Source organism: Barbus barbus, assembly GCF_936440315.1.
Source record: "Barbus barbus genome assembly, chromosome: 45".
NCBI lineage: Eukaryota > Metazoa > Chordata > Actinopteri > Cypriniformes > Cyprinidae > Barbus > Barbus barbus.
Window position 1 is genome coordinate 3305391 of NC_136723.1, and position 20817 is coordinate 3326207.

The 20817-nt window shown below is 36.9% G+C and overlaps 1 protein-coding gene across 1 annotated transcript; it reads right to left on the reverse strand.

Annotated features, from left to right (window-relative positions):
- Nucleotides 1-1948: 1948 nt before the first annotated feature.
- On the reverse strand, nt 1949-19875 carry LOC306864191 (CMP-N-acetylneuraminate-poly-alpha-2,8-sialyltransferase-like). Its single transcript, XM_079407983.1, has 5 exons — nt 19688-19875; nt 16034-16162; nt 15600-15857; nt 14734-15027; nt 1949-2598 (listed from the first exon to the last, which is right to left on the reverse strand). The coding sequence occupies exons 1-5, from the start codon at nt 19852-19854 to the stop codon at nt 2316-2318; spliced, it is 1131 nt and encodes a 376-aa protein (XP_079264109.1). The 5' UTR covers nt 19855-19875; the 3' UTR covers nt 1949-2315.
- Between the last annotated feature and the right edge of the window lie 942 nt (nt 19876-20817).

The following is a 20817-nucleotide window of genomic DNA, read 5'->3' on the forward strand; positions in this document are numbered from 1 at the left end:
AAGTGAACATTAAAGTGAACAGTGAAAGACAGCCACCTAACCATTTAGAGCATCTCTTCTCCGATTAGACAGCAAATGTCCAGCTGGAGTTCACTGAGAGTTGGTGGATGAAAGGGATCTGAGAAAATCTCTTGCTGCTTCTGGGGAGTGTAGCATTTTAGGTTCACCTTGATTGAGAATGACCTTCAGCGTTGCAGGATAAAGGAGAACATTCTGGATGCCAGCTTCTCTCATTTCACCGGGGCATGAAGTCTGGTGGCCTGCAGAATGAGCTCCCTGTCTGTGTACCACAGCAGTTTAAAGATGAAAACCCGTGGTTTAGCACAATCTTTTCAAAAAGCCCATAGGGTTGTCATTTTCGGAATCTTCAGGCAATCCAATCAGACGCAGATTGCTGCGCCTATTGCGATCCTGTAAGTCCACAACCTGTTGCTCGAGTGCGGCAACGCGTCTATCGTGATCTGTGACGACTTTCTTTTGTTCTCTCATCTCCCCTGTAAGAAGATCCAGTTTAGAGCATAGTGACTGAACAACTGACATGTGAGAAGCGAACTCGCCGTCAACTCGGTTCTTAGAATGTCCTCAAAGTGTGTAAAAGTGTTCTTCATCTTGTCCATCATATCACTTGCAGGTGGTGGCTTGGATTTTTTCTTAATCAGAGAAGCCGACGGAAACAACTCCTGCTGTTTCCGATTGTATGCCATCAGTGAAAGTATTATTAATGAATAAAACTTAAAATAAAACGAAAAAAAAACTGCAAAAATGGCCAAACGTACAGAGCTCTACTCAAGTGTGACTAGGTTCATGAGCACGTCACGTGACTCCTACTGTACAGTATATTTTCAATTAATTAGTATAATTTAGAGTAACTGAATCACAGTAAGATTTTAAGAAGTATAGATACTGAATTGTTTTGGAAACAGGCCTCCATAAGTTAGCAAATTTAGCAAAATTCCAAAACAATTCCAATATGTCCTATGTCCTTTCATGTCATGTCACAGGTGTCTTCTGGTCAAGAAATCAGAAAGATTCAGGAGATTAAGTTGATTTTTGCTTTTGGCATTAAAAACTCAAATCAACTTTAAAGATGTGAAAACAAATTAATACAGCAAGACAAATACTATCAAATTTTAAAACACACAAAAATGTTACATCTGTTTAAAATACAAAATACATTACAATATAAATAAAAGAATGCACTGAAGTTGAAAAAACAACTGTAAATGAATACTCTAAGGCAGTGGTTTTCAAACCTGTCCTGCAAGCACCCCTGCCCTGCACATTTTGTATGCCTCCCTTATCAGACACCTGATTCATCTCATCAGCTCGTTAGTAGAGACTGCAAGACCTGAATTGGGTGTGTCTGATAAGGGAGACATACAAAATGTGCAGGGCAGGGGTGCTTGCAGGACAGGTTTGAAAACCACTGCTCTAAGGCATTGCGTGTCTTCAACGTACATACATTATACATTTACGTTTCTGCATCAATAATCTGCTCAGAATGTTTTTACTTAAGCCACCAGTAACACACTCAATGTAATGCCACATAAATAATGTGAGGCCTTATTATATTCAAGTCATTTGTTCCAGGCATGCCAACACAATCTGACATACAGCAGTACATTTGATTAAGACAGATTGGTCTAAATGACTTCGACAACATACATGTAATACATTCACTAATCTGAGACTGATATATACCAGTGTTTCCCTTTTTTAGGTGTAACCATAAGGTTCATTGACAACAAACCAGACATGTGTTCCTTTTATTTCACATTAATAGAAAATAATTTGCACTTATTATTAAAATTTCCAGTCTATTAAAAAAAGTGGATACTGTGGGTTAAATCAGACTCACCAAGTTACCATATGCTATGACTGGAATTCAACGCAAATTCATTAAACCTTTATTTTACACACATGATTTTACTTTTGGGGTCTTTTTTTTGCCATTAAAAGGGAGCTGCAAAGAACCTGTTTAAGTAGCTGTTTGGACATGTGTGACTAGGTTGGGAGTCTCTAAATTATGTGAATCAAAAAATAATTATGTTTCTATATACTAAAAATACAGTATCTTTGGCAACTTTTGTGTAAAAAATTTTCAGACAATATCGCTTACCAAGATTGTAATATCAACGCACTAAGCAGGACTGTTTCATTTGTCATTTGGAAACAACAGTAGTTTGTTCAGTGTGTAAAGCATTGCACTTTCTCTACAGTAAACGAATCTCACAGGCACACTCATTCTCCAAAGCTGGAAATACATTTTAGTCTTCACTTGAGTTCTGAGTGTCCGTCCGTTCATGAGCTGCACATCAAGGGTATGTGCATTTAGACGTGGTCAGTTTGAGTGCACCCTTGCTGTGTAGTCCCTTCAGCGTTTTGAACTCCAGCGGCATCCGGTGAGGACCCGCATTGGAAAAATAACGATATCTCAGTCCGTCATAGTAATGATATTTAACAGGATTTCCATTGCCATCTTTGGGGAAAGGCCAGAATCCATACAGGTAGATTTCATCACAGAAGCGCGTAGCCATTGTGTACATCAATAATCCAGTAGAGGGTCGTTTGATATTTATTTTATTTGTGAGCCAGTACCTAAGAAATAAACAGACATTGCTTGAAGTTATTGAATTATCAGTTGCTGAGTGTGCTACCAATTTTCAGTACTATAAATGATTTTCCATGTATTATGAAATATAAAATCACTACTTCTAAGTAGGGATGCACGATATTATCGGACCGATATCGGAATCGGCCGATAATGGCTTTAAATGTAAATATCGTAGGGATGGGAAGATTAACCGATATGTATCGATACGCGGTCATGCGCGTGCACGATGCGAGTGCATCGGTAGAGCAGCAGAGGATGAATGAAATTTTGGAAACAAATCGAGATGCATCGGTTTTTCCAAGATACAGCTTATCTTTTTAATACAGAATGTATTTCTTTGTTTATTAACAAGTGTTGTCAACCTGTTTTTGGAGTATAATTTAATCGACCTACATAAAGTAGGCCTTAGCAACGGACTTCCGGATGTGTACACTACAATTCAATGTATCAGGTGCGCGGATGAAGCTAGTGGTGCGCCCTAATTGTCAGGTAGCGCGAGGAGCAAAGCAAACATGTCGGACGCCGAGACAATTTTATTCCCCACCGAGTTTTAAATCTAAAGTGTGGCAACACTATGGATTTTACAAGAAAGATGGACGACTTGACAAGACAGATGCAATTTGTAAAATGTGCCGCGCATCTGTAAAATACACGGGCAGTACGACTAATCTGATATCTCACTTGAAGCGGCGCCACGGTGTTGTTGTGGATCTTCCAGTGTCCCTGCATCCCCTGCCTCCTGCTCTGATTCACCTGTAGCTACCAGCTCCAAAAGTGGTGAGAAAAGCATTGAAAGTTTTTTCCACGCCCCGCTTGCTAACAGTTCTGCGCGCTCTACGGCAATAACGGATGCTATTGCATTGTTCATCTGCAAAGATATTCAGCCTTATAGTGTCACGGAGAACAAAGGTTTTAAACACCTCCTCCATGTCTTGGAGCCTCGTTATAAGATACCAAACCGAAAGCTATTCTCCGATAAACAGATTCCTGCTCTGTACGACAAATGCAGAAGAGAGATAGAGGAGTCTCTGCACAAAGCCCAAAGAGTTGCTGTAACAGTGGACGGCTGGACATCGTGCGCTACAGCATCATATGTAACGGTCACAGCAAACTACATAGATGACGGGTGGGTTCTCAAAAACCACGTTCTGCAGACCAGAGTGTTCAACGAGGCTCACACAGGGAATAATCTAGCCGTTTTACTTCAGGATGTGTGCCGCGAGTGGAAGATTGAAGAGAAGAGCCCCGCGTTAGTCACAGATAACGCCAGAAACATGATCCTGGATAAATAATCAAATAAATAATCAAACTCATTCAATGGCACCGCATCTTCTTTCACATCATCACATAAACTTGATCTAATTAGTTAGTGCTGAATTATCGCATCGTATCGTGATATGGGTGTGAATCGTATCGTATTGCATCGCAATATGTCACAAATGTATCGTTAATATATCGGATCGGATACTTTGTATCGAGATGCGTATCGGATCGGCATTATACCTTAGATGCCCAACCCTAAAATATCGGCATCTGCCCGATATGAAAAATTCTGCCGATATGTCTTGCCGAGGAATACATTAACTCACATGTGCTCAGGTTGTGCTAGCGATTAGATCATGCCAGAAGTGTGACTCATTCTTAAAGCAAAGTTTTGCCTGAATGATGATTAGATTCACTGTTTTAGATCCTGCATTTAAACTGAGAAAGCATTTACAGAATGAGGTGGTGTGTGATAGAGTAAACAGTAATAGCACGTGCAGCGGCAGCCTCCCCCGGGGCCTAATGCCTGCTCAGTAACGAGTTTTAATTCTGTAGGGGGCACTGTTGGCCTACATCTAATAAAATGAAAGTAAAATACACAAATAACATTTAGACTGTGTTTCTGATTAAATAAAGCAGCAATTGATGTCATAAAATCATGAGTATGTTTTGATTTAAAGGTCAGAAGCTATACCTTAAATCACAAACATGACACTTGTAAATTAAATAATTCTATATATTGTCAATTTTATTTCTATAGCACAACTATACACAACAGCAGTTGACCAGAGTGCTTACACCAATACAAAAGACAGTAGAAATATCAGATTATAAATCATAAATACAAAAAAACACAGTGCACTACATTTCATCATTGACCATATGCCAGTTCAAACAAGTACATTTTTAACCTGGATTTAAAAACAGATATAGATGGAGGGTAGTGCATTCCACAATCTGGGAGCCACTACTGAGAAAGCACGGTCACCCCTACTTTTCAGCTTTGATTTAGGAATACGTAGCAATAAGAATAGAGGACAATGTTCTGACAGTAAATCCGAAAGGTAAGGAGGGGCCAAACCATTTAAAGATTTGAATTCGAAGAAAATAATTTTAAAATCAACACGGTATCATACAGGCAGCCAGTGCAAAGAGCGTAGCACTGGAGTAATATGGTCCCGTTTTTTAGTACATGTCAGAAGTCTTGCTGCCGCATTTTGTACCATCGGTAACCGGAATAAAGATGATTGGCTAATCCCGTAATACAGTGAATAACAATAGTCTAGCCTTGATGTTAAGAATGCATTGAAGTTGCAATTTATTAAAAGATAATATAGGTTTTACTTTAGCAAAAAAGACGAAGCTGAAAAAAGTAGGATTTGACCACTGAGTTTACCTGCTTGTCAAATTTTAAACCATCATCGAAAACAAAACCCAAGTTCTTTAGCCAAGGCTTTACAGAAAGTGTTGAATTACCTATCTGACTAGGAGAATCAGATGAGCCAAAAACTATGATTTCAGTTTTATTCTCATTAAAATTGAGAAAATTTAAAGATAACCAACTTTCACGTCATATAGGCAAGCCCTAAGTGTTTCCCACTGGTCAGTATTAGGTTTTAAGGGTAAATATACTTGAGTGTCATCCGCATAGCAGTGGAACAACAACCCATATTTCCTGAAGATAGACCCTAATGGGAGCATATATAACGAGAATGGGGGCTAAAATAGATCCCTGTGGAACATAAGTTTGTAACAATATACTGGTATGATGGTCTATTGCGGTTTATAATACCGTAAACATTTGCATATCTGCGGTTTAAAAAAAATAATATATATAATAATCTCACCCGCGCATATGCAATTTATTTTGGCTGCTTCACTCTGCTGAAATGACAGAGACAGAGATAAAGGTATGTCGCATTTATAACAAGTTATAAGGCCGTATAATTATAATTATAACAAGTTATAAGGCCGTATAATTATAATTATAACAAGTTATAAGGCCGTATAATTTCTGTGATACAGAGGGAATCCCAGTGCAGTCGTGAACATGGGATTTACAGAATAACGTTAACGAGGTTGTCACTTAAAACGCGATGGATGGATAAATCAAAAGTAGATATGAGCGGCACCGTTTAATCTACTACATACTGAAGTATGCATGCATGACACTAATGGTGTTTTCAGCGTCTACATAAACACATCAGCAGAGCTGCTCTGAGAGAAAAACTGTTTTATTTGAGAAAAACCATCGTCAGATACACTAAACTCAAAGGCCTGCTACAACCCGTCAAAATAAATGTTCAATTTAACTTGAAGTCCTGACAGAAATAAATTAGCATTGTACAAAGCACTTAAAAGTTATGACAACAATAATAATATTCTTTATAATAATTAATTTAAACATTATTTTTAAGGAATATCATGTTTGTCCATGTTTTAACTTAGAATACCTCTGTTGTGCAGCACTTTGCCAAAAATAAGTGTTGTTAAATTTTCATTAAAATGTTAAAGTGTGATATAGATATACATAAGGCTTATAGCTTTATTTTCTAATTAGTTTTGTTGTTTTTTTCCCTCAGAAGGGAGGCTTACTTTCATTAAAACGATTTCAAGTTTGTTGCAATAAAGGATTTGTTCACTCAAATAACTTGTTCTTATTCTTTTAAGAGTCATTGTTACTGATAAGAATTATTATTTAATATATAGCGTGAAACCGTGATATTTTCAGAGACGATTATCATACCGTGAAAATCACATACCATTACAACCCTACACCACAAGACAGAACAGCTGCCTCCGACGAATATTCCCCAATATTAACACTGAACTTCCTATTTGAAAGATACGATCTAAACCATTCAAGGGCAGCTCCTTTGATACCAACACAATGCTCCAAGCGAGCAAGTAGTATAGCATGATCTACCGTGTCAAAAGCCGCACTCAGATCTAGCAGCACAAGTACGGTACAATCCCCAGAATTGGTAGCTATGTCACACATCTTCAGGAGTGCAGTGTCACGGATCTGGAGGGAGGATTCAAATGCAGAGTGATTGTTAACAGATTTATTAGACAAACTTGCAGACAAGACGAGAGAAGGTGAGGAGGGGAGTGAACACAGCTCAACCAATAGGCAGGAGACGACTAATAGTCACACAGGCTGAGAGAGGGGCCGTAGGGTACAGCCTAGGGCTGCAACTAACGATTATTTTGATAATCGATTAGTTGGCCGATTATTCTTTCGATTAATCGATTAATCGGATTAAAAAAATATTGACCCAAAAAAACACTATTCCACATTCTGCCCAATGTCCTTCAAACAAACGTGACAACTGAATGCTATGAAAACATACAGTGCTTAATTTATTAGACCACTTATCATAATAAAGAGAAAACATATTTTAGAAATTTGTCAAAAATTTGTTTAAAATTAAAAATGTTATTGTCATTTATTAGACATAATAATAAAAAATGGCCTCATAACAGCTTGCATTCTTGCTGGTATTGTTTATGTACTTTTTGACTGCAATTGGGTATCGCGAAAAAAAAAATACTCAAATAAAAAATACAAGAAAAAATAAGTGCTCTGGTTTTCTTTCATAGATAACAGCAATAATGATATTATAGCATTAAAAATAGCCTACTACTGTTACTAAAGAGCTTACACATATTGGAGTACTAACCAGTACAGAAAGCCGAAAAATGATTTTGGTTATCACCAATACTGTTACTTTACTTTACTGTTCCTACATTTCACTGCTGGTTATACTCTGTATAATTGTGTATGTGACGAATAAAACTCTTGAATCTTTAGAGCAGCAGTGGCACAAACCTTACATAAACACATTGTTAAAAAACTTACATAAATTTGTTAAGCATTGTAAAAATTGAATATAGTTTAAACCTCTATTAAAAATTAAGATAATAAAGATAATAATAAAGACGAATAAAAACACAAACTCAGTGTTAACCAACAGGTAAGAGTAATGTTCTGCAGGACAGCAGGGCAGCTGGGTGACTGTGAGGCGGCATAGTCGCGGGTCAAAACACTGCTCTTCTGTTCCGATCAGAACATCAAACAGGTTCTCCCCACTCAGTGATGCACCCACTGAGAAACCTGATGAAAGTGCTCTAGTTATTGGCGATTCTATTGTACGGAACGTGAAAATAGAGACACCAGCCCCCATAGTCCAATGTTTACCGGGAGCCAGAGCGCCTGACATCTTGGCAAATTTAAAAGTGCTGGCTAATGCTAAACGTGAATTCAGTAAGATTGTTATTCACGTCGGCGCTAATGATGTTCGACTTCGCCAGTCGGAGATCACTAAATATAATGTTAAAGAGGTGTGTGAACTTGCGAGTACGATGTCAGACACTGTAATATGCTCTGGTCCGCTCCCTGCTTACCGGGGAGATGAGATACATAGCAGACTGTCGTCACTCAATGGCTGGATGTCTAAATGGTGCCCGCAAAATAACATAAGTTTCATAGACAATTGGAAGAATTTTTGGGGCAGACCTGACCTGTTGAAAAGAGATGGTCTTCATCCCTCTTGGGGTGGTGCCGCTCTTCTCTCTAGAAATATGGCACATAGTCTTAGAGTTCGTACTTGACTAACTGGGGCCCAGGTCAGGAAGTAGACAGACTGGCTAAACCGACCGTCTGCTAGCCGCCTCACGTCACAGAAGTCAGTTAATTCTCAGCACATAGAGACTCTTTCACCTAGATATCACACTATAGAGACTGTGTCTGTTCCCCGAACTAGAAAATACAGAAAACATCCAAACCAAAGTAAGAGTAACAATTTAATTGATGTTCAACAAATAAAAAACAGATATAATACAGAGAAACAAATGATAAAGCTTGGCTTATTGAATATTAGATCCCTTTCTACAAAAGCACTTTTTGTAAATGATATGATCACTGACCATAAACTAGATGTGCTTTGTTTGACAGAAACCTGGCTGAAACCAGATGACTACATTACTTTAAACGAGTCTATCCCCCAAGATTACTGTTACAAACATGAACCGCGTTCAAAAGGTAAAGGGGGAGGTGTTGCCAAAATTTATAGCAATATTTTCAGTATTTCTCAGAGGTCGGGTTTCAAGTAAAATTCGTTCGAAGTAATGGTGCTTCATATAATGTTATCCAAAGAAACAAGTGTTAATGATAAATCCCCTGCGATGTTTGTACTGGCTACTGTATACAGGCCACCAGGGCACCATACAGACTTTATTAAAGAATTTACTGATTTTCTATCTGAGGTAGTGCTGGCTACAGATAAAGTCCTAATTGCTGGTGATTTTAATATCCATGTTGATAGTGAAAGAGATTCGTTGGGATCAGCATTTATAGACATTCTAAAGTCCATTGGTGTTAAACAACACGTTTCAGGACCTACTCATTGTCGAAATCATACTCTAGATTTAATACTCTCATATGGAATTGATGTCAGTGGCATGAAATATTGCAGCAGAGCGATGAGATCTCAGATCATTATCTAGTTTTGTGTATATTCCATATAGCTAAAGCTGTAAAGCCAACTCCTTGTTACAAATATGGTAGAACCATCACTTCTACAAAAGACTGCTTTATAAATAATCTTCCTGACTTATCTCAATTCCTCAGCATATCCAATAGCTCAGAACAACTTGATGTAACAGAAACTATTGACTCTCTCTTTTTCTAGCACTTTAGATACAGTTGCTCCTTTACGCTTAAGGAAGATTAAGGAAAAGAGTCCAACACCGTGGTATAATGAGCACACTCGCACCCTAAAGAGAGCAGCCCAGAAATGGAGCGCAGCTGGAGAAAAACTAAATTAGAGGTATTTCGTACTGTTTGGCGGGAAAGTACCCTATCCTACAGAAAAGCATTAAAAACTGCTAGATCTGCTTACTTTACGTCTCTTTTAGAAGAAAACAAACACAACCCCAAGTATTTATTCAATACAGTGGCTAAATTAACAAAAAATATAACATCAGCAGGTGCAGACATTACCCAGCAACACAGTAGTAATGACTTTATGAACTACTTTACTTCCAAGATCGAAACTATTAGAGATAAAATTGTAACCATGCAGCTGTCAGCTACAGTATCGTATCAGATAGTGCACTATAGATACCCTGAGGAACAATTCGACTCAATTCTCTTCTATTGGAAATTAAGAATTGTATAAACTTGTTAAATCATCTAAACCAACAACCTGTATTTGTCACGCTGCACTGGGAGCAAGGAGACACGGAGATTCTAATCACAAGGTTTATTGAAATCCACAAGACGGAACGAGGAGCTTGGGGATTTGACAAACAATACAGGACATGGGAGACAGGGAGACACAGGGCTTAAGAACACAGGGAAATCAACGAGGAAGAACAGAAATAGGACAGGAACAGGAAGGCCAAATATGGACACGAGAGGCGGGGAAACACGAGACACAGTCTGACAGTATTTTAGACCGTTCCATCTAAGCTCCTAAAAGAGGTGCTTCCAGAAGTAATAGATCATCTTCTGAATATTATTAACTCATTGTCATTAGGATATGTCCCAAAAACCTTCAAACTGGCTGTTATTAAGCCTCTCATTAAAAAACACAACTTGACCCCAAAGAATTAATTAATTACAGACCGATCTCGAATCTGCCTTTTCTGTCAAACATATTAGAAAAGGTAGTATCATCACAACTATGTTCCTTCTTAGAGAAAAATATGTGAGGATTTCCAGTCAGGTTTTAGACCATATCACAGTACTGAGACTGCTCTCATTAGAGTTACAAACGACCTGCTTTTATCATCTGATCGTGGTTGTATCTCTCTATTAGTGCTACTGGATCTTAGTGCCGCGTTTGACACTATTGACCACAATATTCTTTTAAATAGACTAGAAAATTATGTTGGCATTAGAGGAAGTGCACTGGCATGGTTCAAATCGTACTTATCTGACCGCCATCAATTTGTGGCAGTAAATGAAGAGGTATCATACCAATCACAAGTGCAGTATGGAGTACCTCAAGGCTCAGTACTTGGCCCCTTACTTTTCACGCTTTACATGTTACCCTTGGGAGATATCATTAGGAAACATGGTGTTAGCTTTCAAGACCACAGGAACTAGATGAGTCCTTTGCACAATCTGACTCTGCTTTAGCCTAGATTTAAACTGCTGATTTTGTCTGACTAGTGGAGAATAACACTATTTCGACAAACTATTTCCCCGTCTAAATATTGTAAAGCTGATATAAAGCCACCCAGCTTTATATCAAGCCAATGTAAAGCTGCTTTGACACAATTTGCATTGTTAAAAGTGCTATACAAATAATATTGACTTGACAAAGCTCAATAAGTAAATAGACGGGGAGCACTCAGTAGCTTAAGGTAGAAAGAAGAACTTGTAACACAGAGCGGTTAGAACAACGAACTGACAAAGCAAGAGGGAAAGTGAGAACCATATGAAGGAGAGGAGAACACAAAGAACAGGTGAGAACATTCAGACAAACAAGATCAGAGACATGAGGGGCAGGTGACAACACTCAAGGTGCGTTCGACTTAAAGCACGGCTACAGGCGGCGATCAACCAGAGTAGCCGCTTGCAGTCACTTTCTGCTCCTGTTAGTGACACTCACGCAGTGTTTGCATACTCTATCACAGATGAAGTGAATAAAATGCAATATTTTTCAAATACACAGACGTTTCAGAAACGTTTTCATGAGCAACAGAAACACTTTTTATATACTGCTTAATACAGCGCCATCTGCTCAAGAATTAAGTTCAACGTAAACTATTTAAATACTAAAAAAGTGGGGGGGTATATATGCTTCCATCAGTGTTTTATGATAAACGTGACTCAATATAACATTGAGACTACAGTAAAAAAGCTTTTACTGTTCTAAAAACAGATTTGTGAGCTGGATTTGAAGACGTTAATCGTGATCCACGATTGGCCAAATTCACCACATGACAACAATGACGTGTGTTTCTAACGTCTTCAAATCCAATACAGCTCACAAATCTTATTTTACTTGGAAAATATGACATGTGAAAAAATGGACTAAAGCTAAGCCAAACTTTGAACATTTTATAAAGGAGATTAAACAATATGGTACTACATTAGATAAAATTAAGAACAAAAAAGCAAGAAAGACCTATGAAGCTTTTTGTTAAAATTGTTGTAATTGTACCCCTGGCATGAATTGTTTCACTTATTCTTATGAATGTTTATTTGTTTTTGTACTTGCTTGTGCAAACCCTCGTATAATTTTTGAATAATAATAAAAAAATACTGCTCACAAATCTGTTTTTAGAACAGTAAAAGCTTTTTTACTCTATAGTCACAATGTTATATTGAGTCACATTTAATAAAAAAACTGATAAAAGCAAATATACCCCCACTTTATTGGTATTTAAATAGTATATGTTTATGTTGAACTTTATTCTTGAACAGATGCCTCTGTCAGTCCTTGTCTTGTGTTTCCCCTCCTCTCGTATCCCTAGTTGGCCATCCTCGTTCCTTTAATTAGTAGTTCATGTGTCCCCAGCCCTGCGTTTGATTAGCCCTCACCTGTTTCTGTTCTTCCTCGTTAATTTCCCTGTGTTTATAAGCCCTGTGTTTCCTAGCCCCTGTGTCCGGTCTTATCGTCATTAACGTCAGTGATGTTCGCCTCTCCCCAAGCTCCTTGTGTGTGTATTCAATAAAAGGATTTATTGGTACCTCTACGTCTCCTCGCTCCTTGAACCCCGAGAGGGAACGTGACAGCCTCTGTATTAAGCAGTATATAAAAAGTGTTTCTGTTGCTCATGAAAATATTTCATCGTCAGTGCATTTGACAAATATTGCATATTATTCACTTCATCTGTGATAAGAGTATCCAAACACCGTGAGAGCATCACTACCGGGAGCAGAAAGAGTCAGACTTCACATCTCCGCTTTCAATTCCGCCCCCGACTGCAAGCGGCTGCTTTCGCCGATAGGTCTGTGCGGCACTGCATGAAGTCCAACACACCTAAAGCCATGTGCTCATACACAAAACAAACACTGAAACATGGAACAAAGACAAGACAGACAAGACAGTCAGGGGAGATCCCTGACAAGCAGTCTCTGTTGAATGATAGTTTTTAAAACCTGACTGAAAAAGCTTGAATACCTTATTTTTATCCAGAAAACTCTGCAATTGTTGCAACACTGTCTTCTCTAAAATCTTTGAAATAAAAGGCAAATTGTAAACAGATCTAAAATTAGCCAAAGCATTTAAGTCTAAATTTGGTTTCTTTAATAACAGCCGAATTATAGCATGTTTTAAAGCTTCCGGTTTCCAGAAATCGATTTATTATGTTTAAAAGATAGGGCCCCACAGCATCGAAAACTTGTTTCAAAAGAAATGGAGGGATGGCTTCCACCGAGGAGCCTGACGGCTTTAAATGACCCACTATTTCTTGAAGATGGGAGAGAGAAATAGGTTCAAATTGAAACTCCGCTTTACAAGCTGTAGAGATAGAAGGATCAAAAGAGTGACAAGATTTCCCCATTCTAATGTCACTGATCTTATTCACAAAAAATATAAGTCTTTGATACAGCAGAATACTCATAAACACTTATGATTGATAACAGCGTTAAAAACAGTAAAAAGAGTTCTTGGTCTATGGTAAGTTTTAGTAATAAGTTTCGTAAAATAACTTGATCTTGCTGCTCTCAAAGCCTTTTGGTATTTTAACAATGAATCCAAAAGAATATATACTGATTTATTCATTAATGTGTAATATGTTACATTTTTTTAAACAAATTATGATCTCTAAAAGATTTTCAACTCTTTTGATTTAAACTATCTACAAATGTTAAATATTAAAATAAAATGTTAAGGTTACTACTGCATCTTTCTGGAAAAAATAAGAAGTTTATTTATAGTTATTTTCAAAGCTTCAATGTACTGTCATTATAAAAGAACTTCATTATTGTTTATTTAATTCTAACAAATAAGTTCTTGTTAAAAAGTAACGAAAATTAAAAAATTATTTGCTTATAATTTCCACACAGAAGAGACTTGGTGTTGTTTCCAAACAAAAGGAAATATATCGGTATCGGCCAAAATGAGTTGAAAAATATCGGCATATCGGATATAGGCATAAATCCAATATCATGCATCCCTACTTCTAAGGGCCAGATGTAATAACAGCTTGCGCTAGCACAAACCGTCTTTTGGCGTTAAAATAGTACTGTCAGGATTTACTAAAGACGCACAGTGAAGAATTAGAGCTCAAAAGGCGTGGACAGTTATTTTTGTGCCTGACCATATTGAATATGCATTTGTAGGTGTTTCCCTTTCAGACACAAAATTTATGGGAGGAGAGTATTAAAATGGATCACGCAATGTGATTTACTAAGGTTTGCACTGGTATTTGTGCCATTATTTAACGGCCCAAAAAAGCATGTCTTAAAGCAGGCGGTAATTTTCGCTGCACTTGGTAGATTGCGCTGGTCATTATGGAAATCTGGCTGCGTCTGTATTCTTTAATTTGCGCGTTGTCAGTAAATCACATGCAGAATTTTCCCCTCCCATTGGTGCTTTAATGGAATTGCACTCTAACGCTAATTTGCCCTGTTTAGTAAATCTGGACCTAAGGGTTTAAAATCTTCCAACTTTTAAAATGTTTTTTGAATTTAATCAAAATTCCGAAATTGATGTCACTTTGATTTTTAACTAGAAAAGTTAGTTTTCTAGTTAAAAATCAAAATGACATCAATTTTGGAATTTTGATTCATTTTAAATTTTACTTCATTACTTATGAATTTGAATTAGAATGCTGCACTCTTTTGTGTTATTTAAATTAAATTGAATACTGGAATTGTAAATGTCCTAACTCACCCTCGTACGGCGTGGATCAGGCGGAGTGAAGGATACGCCATGCGCACTTTGAGTTTGTGTTTAAGAATGAGCTGGTTCACGATTTCCACGTGCCTCTCTCCACCCTTCACCATGAAGGCAGGGATCCAGAGCACACTGTCGTTTAGCTGCTGTAAACGCCGGATGAATCGCTCCCGCTGTCGTTCGTCCCACAGACCCCCGTACACCCGCGGGATCACGGAGGGGTTCATAGTGGTGAAGTCTGACCTCAAACCCACATCATCTGCAAAATCCTCAAGAGGAGCGAGGTTACATCTGCTCAGGGATGAAAGAACAGGCAATGGTCAGAGACAGGGATCTTTGAAAATATGTGGAAAATAAGACAAATAAACGACAGTTTAAAGAACTAAAATATAAAATATAAAAAAAAAAACTTTAGCTTATTTTATTTTAGCTAGGTAACTCATTTTCATTTACTTTAACTTAATACTAAAATAACTAACACTGAATACTAAAAATTACAAAAACACAACAAAATGGCTACTTAGAAAACAGGAAATATTTTTATAAAATACTATTAAAAATATGTTTAATAAAACAAAGTATATAATTGTATATCAATGAAACCAAAATAAGGAAATTTGGTTTTCATTTTGGGGTGAAATCAATGAAAATCTTGCAGTACTACAGAAGTCATGTGAAGCTTCTGAAGTACTTTGAGCTTTTGTTCCTAGTTCAGGTTTCCAAAAATGGGATCAAATAGTATTCAAGCCCGACGGGAAAACACTGATTCAGTGAGCGATAAATGACCATTAGACCTTGTTAGACTGCATGCCTTGCCATAAGACACTAATGATTAGATCACCGCAAAGAAGTAAAGACATTACCGGATAACAAAACCATGGCTGTCTATCTCCTTCCCACAGCCGCTCTTCAGGAGAACGCCTGAGTTCCCCACCACAGCACAGGTCTTGAACGTCTTGTTCTTTAGTGGAGAGACTTCGGGAAGTAAACTGTGTAGAGTCTGAGAAACATTGAATGTCCTGCGCCGGTCCAGAACGTAGTGGATGGTATCGCCCGGTTTGAAACTGCTCTTGATAACAGACACGTCTCTCTCCGCATCCAAGAAGCGAAGCACGTCCTTCCTTCCACGTGTTGAAGCACATAAAGAGAACAGATTACTTATTAGTTCATAACCATACCATCCTGCAAAACAAGCTCTAGAAATGACCCTATGAAGTCATGCTCTCAATATCTCTACTAGCCCCTCTCGGATCTGTGCTTTATGTGCTGTGTGCATTTTAAACTCATCATTACTCACCTTATGATGGTCACAAGGGTGGCATTAATCTTCCATCCCTCTCCCATGTCACTCAGATCACTTAAACTAAAGCCGAACAGTTTCTCGGAGGCGTTGACCATCAGTCTAGTAGAACTGGGCTCAGACCTCCTGTTCAAATGGAAATGTGGCATAGTAATTCTGTTGGGTTCGATATTGTGTTTATGTAGTCAAACTAATTAATGTATTCTGATAACAAAAAGAAAGTATCACACAGTGTACAGGTTTTAATCACAGTATCTGCAAGTATCAAGAAAAAAAAACCCCTGTACAATGAGTTTAAGACATATTGCCATTGGACTCGCCAAATAACAGAAATGTCACTCAAAACCAGAGACCTTGGCATTTGTCACAGGCCTATTGTACATTTTTCTCCAAGGACTCTTATTTTGTATTTATATTTGGTTTTTTTTATTAATAGTTTTTTTATTTTGCTTGGTTTCCTTAGTTATCAATTATGCATATCAGTGTTATCATTGATACTAACATATTGTTTATATTTTGAATTAGATTTTGGTCACACTACATTTTAAAGTGCCCCTATTATGGATTTTTGAAAATGAGCTTTCATACAGTATGAAAGTGAATGAAAAAATCCTGCAAAGTTTTAAATCTGATAGAACACCGTGTATGAAGTTATTGTCTCTCAAAAGAAAGAGTAGACTCTGAATCATTGAAACGAGTCATTTTTCAAACGAATCTTAAGCCGTTTCATTAGCATGTTGGAACTTTAAAAATAGCTGTTTCCCCGGTAACACAAAGCAGCACTGCACTGCTTTAAATGAAATCGACCAATCACTGCAGATTAGCGTCACGCAAAGGAGGGGTTTGGAAAAATGAAACTGTAGCATTAATAGTCCAATAAAATGATTTGTTCGCCCGCAGTACGGACAGTTTTAATCATCTATTGACTCTAAGGAAAATAATTTCTCTGGCCACGGAAAATAATTTCCTTACTGATACATTGCTCACAGAGTATGTAACAAAACCGGAACGTTAAAGTGACCTTCTGTGAGCAGCAGACAGACAACCAAGCGTGAATACATATGGATGTTTATTAAACTACACTACAGGGGAATATGCAACATCGAACTAGACACAAACATACACACATTAAACATAGATGCCAACGCAAGGAAGGCATCTAGTCTGTTTAGCGTCTTTTTGACAGTGGGGGGGACAGCCATTGGCAATTTAGCACCCATATAAAGGTCGAATGTGGGGCCAGGTCTGTGAATTATATGCAAATGTCAAAAGACTAAAAGGGGTCTCTAAAGACATAAAGTCCCAATGACCATCAAGGATCATAAGCAGATGCTACAACCTGTTGTTGGGGACTCCTAAAACCCAGAGCGTCCAAGATGTAGGTGACTTTGAACGCGCTACGAAACACTGATTCAAAACAAGATTCACAAATGTTTTGAAGCTTCATGAAGCAGTGTTTCGAACGTGCCCATCACTACACGCGCCGCTGTTGTGAACGCGCTCAGGACAGTTGGACATTGCGATGGATCAGAGGTAAAAAATTATATAAATACTGTTCAGTTTCTTGCACAGACAAATCGTTTAGTGTCCTTAGACCTCAGTGTATCGTCACGAGCTGCAGGGTTTAATTTGGTTTTGTCTGTGTATGTTTTTTTTGTCTCTCAAAGCCATGGGTCCCATTGAATGCCATTATATGACTGAAAGACTGCAACGGTTTGAGTTAAAAATCTTTGTTTGTGTTCTACTGAAGAAAGAAAGTCACCTACATCTTGGATGCCGATAAACATCAAATTTTCATTTTTGGGTGAACTATCCCTTTAAGGGATGTAAAATATGGTCGTGCAGAATAAAACATTAATATGTGCTTTATAAGTAGTAATAAATAACCAATATTCTAGTAATATGCATGCTAATAAACAGAGCGAATTTCTCCTCAAAATAAAGTGTTATACCTTTATTTTGATCTTTTCCTGTTTCAATTGAAATTTTAGTTAAAGTTTTAGTTTTTAGATATTTTAGTACTTCCCTTAAATGAGAATTATAAATGTTGCTTTGCCACTAGCTGAAATAAAACAAATATTTTAAAATATTTGATTTGATTTCAAATAATGTTTATTTAAAGTAATAAATGTTTCTTTATTATTGGTTTTAGTTAAGGTTAATAACCCTGATGCACATCTGTTTCTTCTTATTATTATCCAGTATACTGTGTTTCAGTTGTCATCATCATCTTGTTTTGCTTTGTCTGTGTTTCGTAAGATGCTGTGTAAACAAATACTCAGAAAATTTACTAAAAGTGCTTGTTATTAAGTTATTGACAAACTTTTATTTTTCTTTGAGGGGTGAGCTTGTACAAATCTACAGGTTGGAAATGAGCAAACTGTCTCTGCAAGGCGTCAAAGATCTGTATCATGTGAAATCAAATAGAAACCTAACAGCAGACTCAACTTCAGAAACAGTTGACATTTACTTTTTTTCACTTCTGTTAAATCATGTGCAGCGAGTCTGCAAGACACTAAAGGAAACCACATCTGATGAGCAGAAGCTGTCTGCTGTCCTCTCACATACCCGACAACACACAGTCATACACACACACACACACACACACACGTCAGAAGCAAATCATAAACTCACATCTGTACTGAAATCTGCATGTTCTTATGTTTATTGGCACCATAATAAAGTTAATTAACTCATCTGTGGTGAAAAACTAAAATTACCCAATGCTATGTGCGTGTATAAAGTGAAGCAGATTATGTGCAAGTATGAACTTGACCACATTTTTTTCAGTTCCTGGAACAAAACAAGTGCAAGTTTGTCAGCAAATCCTCTAAAATCAACGCTGAACTCCATTTCAAGAGTCCTGGGAAACGGCAACATCTTTTAACACACACTTATGTTTAGGATTATAATACTAGATTTACTGATGCAAAGATTTGACACATCAATAACAGAAAACTGAATCAAGAAAAAAAAATACTCTTAAAAGCAGTAGCCTACTAATTTAAAAATTACATTTGAAATGAAAATAATTAAGTGCCACATGAATGTAATGTTTTCTGACACTTAACTGCATGCTATTACAATTAGATAGAAATGATTAGAATGAGTGCTTTTTTGACTTCAATACATCTTTATATGTAATTTCATACAGATATGGTCAAAATGTTATTAGCCTACTATTTGTTATGCTATTACAACATAATGATTTTAAAGGGCACTTTTAAAAATGACATGTCTGTGTACTGTTATATTGTCTGCAAAAAAATAACAATTATATATATATATATAATTAAATATATAAAAGTGTATAAAATATACTTAAAAGTAGGCTATATATATTTTTTTAATTTAATGTACACTACAAGTGAACGTTCAATTAATTGCACTTCTTTTTCACAAGGGGTTAATGGCCATTTCGACTCAAACAAAGGAAAGTGTGTCGATCTTAATTGAATTGAGATGAACAACAGCAGGGCACATGAGCTATAGTTTACAAGAGAAGGGTTACGATGCAAACCAATAAATGAATGAGCATACATGAATGCCTTGTTATTGAGGTATACATATAGGCTACATCTTCATCAGACTCGATGCTCATTAGAAGAGGAGTGGTAATTCCCTCTGTAACAGCAGAAGATGAGCCCTTACCCTGTCAATCCTGTCTTCTGATGCACTTCATTTCTGCCCATTTCTGTCGTCTTGTAGAATATCAGCAGGATGCTTATGGTGCAGATAGTCCACCGTTTCCGTGTAAGCCGCATTTCACACACGACCAATCTTACGAAAGTGTGTGGAGATGAGAAGAAAGCGCACATTACCCATCTCAACACTCTCTCTCTCTCTCTCTCTCTCTCTCTCTCTCTCTCTCTCTCTCTCTCTCTGTGTGAGTGACACCTATAGGAGCCAATAATTTAATATGCATGCTAATAATCTGTCAAATTGAATCAGTCACAGTGCAAATTGTAATCCGTTATTGATTCCAAATTGCACGACGAAAATTGTAGTTATTAATGTAATCCATAATATTACACATTATAGGAAGCCTATAATCAGACTACTTTTAGATTAGTACTTTTGACCTCTCTCGATTATTGCATTGATTTAAATAGAATATTCTACCATATTGATATAAAAATACAAAGATTAAGAAAAGATTTCCTGTTATTAACAACTTCAGGGGGTTTATGAGTTTAATGAAAAGCTATGAATTAATTAAATCATAAAAAAGATCAGTTAAAATAAGTCATTATAAAATCAATCAAAATAAAACACTTACTAAAAAAATATGAAAATAGGTATTTGCTATAAGCAACGTGAGAGAACCATGAACATGCTAATTTAATGCTTAATTGATACAAATATTTATTTTAAAATCTCAGTGTTATTTCAAGTAAATATATTAGGTGATTATTATCATTTATGAATTTGTGCATTTTAATGTGTTTAAAACACAAAAGCCTTGTAAAGACATAGAAATACATGGTTAAATCACCTACAGAGTGATCTATTTAAATGAAAATGAATGTGTTCAGTTGATGCAATATTGAAACACTGAAATGATTTTGTAAATCCAGTGAAATGCTGTGTAGCCACCTGACTAATGACTTTCTGTGTGTATAAGCAGTAGGCTGTTTTAAAATTAACGTTTAAAATATGAAAAAGTGGAATTAGGGAGAACCAATAAATTATGAATCATGTAATCCATAAAAAAGTAACTATAGGCTGATTTCAAATTAATAGTTCATTTTTGTAATCTGATTATGTAATCCAGATTACAT